Below are 6,000 nucleotides of genomic sequence, written 5' to 3'. Positions count from 1 at the left end.
TATCCTAAAAGGATTGTATTATTGAAACAATTTAAATAACCAATGCGCTGGTTCATATTCCATCTGATTGATCAATAGAATACTCCCATTAACATGCCCTACCTGTAAGCAACAGACCTAAACTTCAAAAGAGACACATTTTGAGCCACAACATCTCCCTCTTCATTTATTTTTTAAAGTCCACCATGGCACCGTCCACTCTATCAAAACCCCCAAATTCTTCACTGTTTCTTTCCAACTTTTCAGCCCCAAATACTGAAAAAAAAAACATTTAACTATAAAAGAGGCCTGCATATTCATTAAAATCTTCCAAGAAGCTAAGCTGTTCTTCCCGAAAATGAAATATTACCCTAAATCTCATTTTAACAATAGATAAATCATAAAATTGAAAGAAAAAGAAAAGGATAGATCAAAACCAGTTCCGATTGAGGCGGAATTTGATTGGAAGTTGGCGTGACGAGTGTCTTACCGACGACATAATGGAAGATCGAAGGAGCTTGGGGTCCCAGAGGAAACCGGAGACGAAGAAGAGACACGGAGAGAAAGAGAGCAGAAGTGGAAAAGGGGGAATAAAAAAGAAAAACAACGAGCCGGAGAGAGAGAGAAGAGAGAGGGAGGGAGAGAGAGCGAGTCTTAAGGCAAAAGCCCAGGACAGAGGAGGAACACTTATCGCGTAATACGCATTAATTAAACAGCGCTGGGTCCCACATGAGAGATGCCAAAGTCAATCACATCGCTACCCTCCCCTCCCTCGCTCCTGATTAAAATAAGTACAGCCATAGGATCCAATACATTTTCTTGCACAATAGCTGGACACACATGGATATATGATTCTTATTGTACCTCTTAATATACTATATCAGTTTTAACTCTACCTGAAATCTGAATTGCTTCCAAAATCCAATCTACCGGTTTTATAATTCGTTTCCACCTGAAGAGTTCACGAACACGTCACTTCAGCGTTTATTTATTATCTGGGGTCGTTGGGGTTTAGAGTCCATTTTGATTTCAGTTATTTGATTGGGTGGAATTGAAATCTAATTTTGATTTTTAATTTTTCCTTTTTTTTTAATGGGGATGAGAATCCATTCGAGCTGATTCGAATTTCAATTCTTGATTCGAATTCTCATTAATGGACCCTTAGTAAAGAATGACCTCTAAAGGGTTGAATAGATTTTGTTTGGCACCCATTATTAATGTTATAAATTTATATTATTTTCATTTGATTTTTTATATATAGATTTGTTATTTAATTCAAGAGATTAAATCCAATTTATTTTCTAAACAATAAACCACTTTATGGATTCTACAAGTATACACATAGCATTCTTTTTTTAGATGTGTATGAACTTTACCATTTGGATATATATTGTGGTTTATTGTTTAGAAAATAAAGTAGTTTATTGTTATTTGAAAATAAACGAAATTTATTTTCCTTTTTTATATATATATTTTTTGAAATTAGATATACACATCTAAAAAAAGAATGTTTCTATTTGAGAGTTAAAATAACCACTTTTTAAATATTCATTATTGAAAAATATGATACCACTTATTTGAATAATAACCTTTGGTTTTGGTTTAAGGGATTTGTTTTAGATAGAGAGTTACGTATAAGATCCTACTCAATTTTGAATATCAACAAATCAAATTTGAGTTTACCTGTATCATCTTTGCAGCTAGGGTGTCAATTGGACTAGATTTGGTCAAATCCGATTCAGTCCAATGTAAGTCCATTATAAATGGACCAGGTCCAATTTAATCCAATGAATATTTTGAACTATTTTGGGCCAGTCCAATTTAATATCTGAATCATTCAATATGTTTAAATTTGTTTGAATTTAGATTAATTTTAATCCAAACCTGATCCATTGACACCCATATTTATATATTTTATCAATGAATCAGATATTGGCTCAATCCAATATAAATTCATTACGGATGGACCCGGTCCAATCCAATCCAACAAATGCTTTGAACAATTAAGTCAGGACTTGTCCAATTCAATATGACTTATTGGTCCATCCAATCCATCCAATTTGGTTTTAGTTCGAATGGGTTCAACCCAAAACTAGTCCATTTGACACTCCTTGCAACCCTACCCCAAATTAAATCCCCTATGTGCTCATATCCACTATTTTCAAAACCGGATGGAATTGGAAAAACCGAGAACCGGTTACTTGATTGGTTCTGTTTTCCTCTGAAACCGTTGATTTTGGTCAATAAATCGCTGAACCGGCCGGTTAATTGTTTGAACTGTTTTGACCGTTTTCTATTTTTTTTAATTTTTTATTTCTTTTGTCAGAACGAACCGGCCACTCAGGTTGAATGGTCGGACCATTCAAACCAATAACAGACCCCTGACCGGTTCGGCCATCGGTTCGTTTTCAAAAACGATGCTCATATCAAATGAAATTGCCCAGAAAGTACAGGCAACACAATAACCAGACAGACGTGGATCTGTCATCCTTGTTGTAACTCGTAATGTACTAAATCAATTCTAACTCCATCTGACGCCACTTCAGCTTTTATTTATTGGCAAAGGCAGGATTCAAACCCCGCTACAATTAATCAGAGACCTTATCAGTCGACAGTTTCAACAACTTAAGTCTTAAACATAATAATTAACGAGAGAATATAAATTAATGACAAAGTAAAACAAATTTGAATGTGTTAACAATCAATAGGATTTTACCAAACAAGATGGTGGACATGCGTAGAATGGAATAAAGTTTCAGACGTTCCACCTGTGCCGTGAGTTGTTGTAGTGCTTAAAAAATCGATGCATATCAGCTGATACATATCAAATCTTTAACTTTTAACACATGAGTAGAACTCAAAAAGAAAATGTGACGAAATGATGCAAGAAAGAAAATAGATGTGAGAGGTCCATCGAAGGTCGTCATATACGGTTGTTACGTAATGAGATATGCGAATTTGAACAGCCACGGGCCACGGCTTAAAAAAAAAAGGATAAATCATAAAGACCTTAAAACGAATGGAGGTTTTTTCACTTATGTTTCTCATTCAGCCGGAAGTTGCAGCAGCATCGTGAGAGACGTTTGAAATTTTTTCTGTTCTCTTCGCTGGTTGGAAATGAAACCATTCGCTACCGTTTGCAATTTCCCCTCTCGGAAAAGCTTGCTACCGTTTCTGATGACTGGTTTCAGCCGGAAGTTGAAGCAGCATCGCAAAAGATGTTTGGAATTTTTGCTGCTCTTTTCACCAATTGGCAACGAAACCATTGGCTACTGTTTCCGATTTCCCCTCTCTCGGAAAAGCTTGCTACCGTTTCTAATGACTGGTTTCAGCTAGAAGTTGCAGCAGCACCGTGAGAGATGTTTGGAATTTTTGCTGCTCTCTTCGCCGGTTGGAAATGAAACCATTGGCTACTGTTTCCAATTTCCCCTCTCTAGGCAAAGCTTACTACCGTTTCCGATAACTGGTTTCAGCCAGAAGTTGCAGCAGCACCATCTTTGCTTCATCCCAATCTACCTCTTTACCTTTGCCGATGACTGCCTGCCGACTGGTTTGGCCGGGCCGATTCCACCAGCGACACAGATGGCACCGCTTACAGGGGGTTTGGCGCATGATTCCACCGATGATTGCCTGCCAACTGGTTTCGGCCAGGCCAGTTCCACCAGCGACACATGTGCCATTGCTTGCAGGGGGGTTTGGGCACATGATGCATTTGATGCAACCGGGGAAGATGAACAGTGTTTTTCTTATCATAAGGGTATGGGGATTAAAAAATATTGTAACGTAGGTTTCAACGGAAAGTTAATAGAAGGGGTTTTTGTCTCATGAGCATAATACAGGGGAGTCTTTGTCGCAAAACAAAGTAGGGTCTTTATCACAAAACCCACTGTACAGGGGTCTTTCTAATTTACTCTAAAAAAAAATACAAAATAAACAGATAAAAGAGAAAGACTACAAATCTAAAAATCAATCTTTTGTATTCACCGATTTTTGTATGGAATCTTGACTGGTGAAATTCACAAGACTGCTCCGACAACTATAATAGAGAAGAATCCAAACAACCTCAACTATAAACCAAGCAAAATGCGCGACTCCAAGTCAAAACCATTGGTCTCTACATTGCTCTCAAATTTTAGATTGTTTCTATGGAGGCTAGTTACACATTTAATTTATAATATGGTCAGATTGGCAGACTGGTAGCAATTGACAGGATTTGCTTTTTATGTAGGGTCGAGGAAGCAATGGTTTTACACTTGTTTTGTTCTTGTCCTTTGCTAGGGTTATTTTGGTTGCCTCCCCATTGGAGTGCGTTGTCATGAGGCCTAAATTGGATCTGTTGCTGAGTTCTTGTTAGCTTTATTGATTCAACCTCAACCAGAAACCGGTCACCTGAACAGTTTTGTTTGATCCCAAAACAGTTTTTTGGGCAAATCCTATTGATTTGGGCAACATATCGCTTACTCAGATGATCAAACCATTGACTCGTTGGTCCAGACAACAGTTTTTGATCATTTTTTGCTTTTTGTTTTACTTTTTGGTCAGAATGGGTCATCCATTTGGACCGGACAGTTGGACCATTTGACCTGGAAACTGGACCCAGAACGGTTCCCTGTCCGGTCTGATTTTAAAAACCTTGGTTTTTACTGCAACTAAATCATTCATTATGATGCAAGTTGTAGATGGAAGCATTTTGAAAGTGTAGCAGTTGCAGAACCATTAGCCCTGAATATGGCGTTGGATTTTGCCAAAGAGTACATGCTAAGGTTGATGCAGACTTTTTGGAATCTGGCTCTCCATCTTTCTCTTGGGACACTAATGGTTGGGTAGATAATATTAGGACTCTCAAATTGTCTCTTAATTATTTTTAGTTATGCACCGGGTCCTTAAATAGGGCTGCGCATAAGCTGGCTTAGTTGACTAAATTTTTTGTGGATTCTGTTTGACGAAACAGCCCTCCTGTTTGTTTAGGGCCTTTTATTTCTTTGTTCCGTTAATTAATGATATTTTACGCATAAAACAGAAGAAAAAGAAAACTTGCAACTTAGCAAATAAGGTACACGGGATATTATAACGAGTAAAGGATTCAAATTACATACTATTTAATTGAAGATATGATTCCTGCATCTCTTTAGACTGGGCAAAAAGAATGATTATCAAAATTGAGTGTTGGCTTTGTTTCCAGCAAGGATGAGAGATATCTCCAGTCCTCGGCTGAATGCTTGGTTAAAGAGAAGGCGTGACTGGAAGGTGGATACAAATGGAAACCATGACAAAAACGCCACTGGAGCAAATATGAGCATGCCCATTCCAGCATCATAATATCGGGCAAACTCACGAACTGAGTCCCATAACCCCAAAGTCCTCGCAATGTTTTTCCATGTAATTCCCAGCTGCATAGAACAGAAAGTTAAATAGTTAAACAAACAAGATTGCTTGCATCGGCTGAGCAGGTTATTTGCATGATAAAGAGGGAAAGGGTATCCAATTTGGACAGACAATTATGTCTTTCCTCGGAGCTAATTACCAAGGAGCAAATGGAAGCAGTGCACACCAAATGAGTAAAAAAGGTTGTCAAGATTACAATGAATGAGGGGAAGAAGAAGCAAACAGTAACAATACACGCGCGTGCACACACACACACACAAGTAGGAAGAATGCAGTAGGAAAGCAACATCTAGGTCAAAATCAGTATCCTTATGGCCACACCATTAATTTACTCACTTTTAGAACTACCATTGTGTTGATTTTGGTCTAGTGATATCTCTTGGGTACAGTGGTTAAAAAGGTGTGCTTGGGACACATAGGCAAGGGGCATTTCAAGGGGTGTGCCTTGCCTAGGCACAAGTGCAGCCCCTTTGCAAAGGCTTGCGTCTTGTGCTTTTAAAACACTGCTCAGGTGTGACCAATTGAATGCTAAGACTCAATCATTCCTGTATGCCACATGTACTGCAGTGCAGGGGCAGTTGGTCATCTACAGTATCATAATATAGCCAAAACGAACATGGACCGAACTCCATGGAG

General features: G+C 38.2%; 1 protein-coding gene and 1 long non-coding RNA gene across 2 annotated transcripts in view; both read right to left on the bottom strand.

Moving 5' to 3' along the window:
* Positions 1–657, bottom strand: LOC148853659 (uncharacterized). Its single transcript, XR_016113184.1, has 2 exons — positions 417–657; positions 1–255 (listed from the first exon to the last, which is right to left on the bottom strand). It is a non-coding gene; the product is annotated as an uncharacterized LOC148853659 (long non-coding RNA).
* A 4,363-nt stretch (positions 658–5,020) lies between these two features.
* Positions 5,021–6,000, bottom strand: part of GSL8 (glucan synthase-like 8) — a 105,953-nt gene continuing 104,973 nt past the window's right edge. The window contains exon 51 of the mRNA XM_088984436.1: positions 5,021–5,369. Within this exon, the coding sequence (XP_088840562.1) occupies positions 5,133–5,369 (237 nt within the window). The 3' untranslated portion in view covers positions 5,021–5,132. The remainder of the gene's footprint in view (positions 5,370–6,000) is intronic.

The sequence above is a fragment of the Nelumbo lutea genome, chromosome 4 (assembly GCF_056320005.1).
Source record: "Nelumbo lutea isolate HS-2025 chromosome 4, American lotus-T2T, whole genome shotgun sequence".
Lineage (NCBI taxonomy): Eukaryota > Viridiplantae > Streptophyta > Magnoliopsida > Proteales > Nelumbonaceae > Nelumbo > Nelumbo lutea.
Note: the sequence above shows the minus strand (reverse complement) of the source record. Positions and strands in the feature narration are given on the sequence as shown.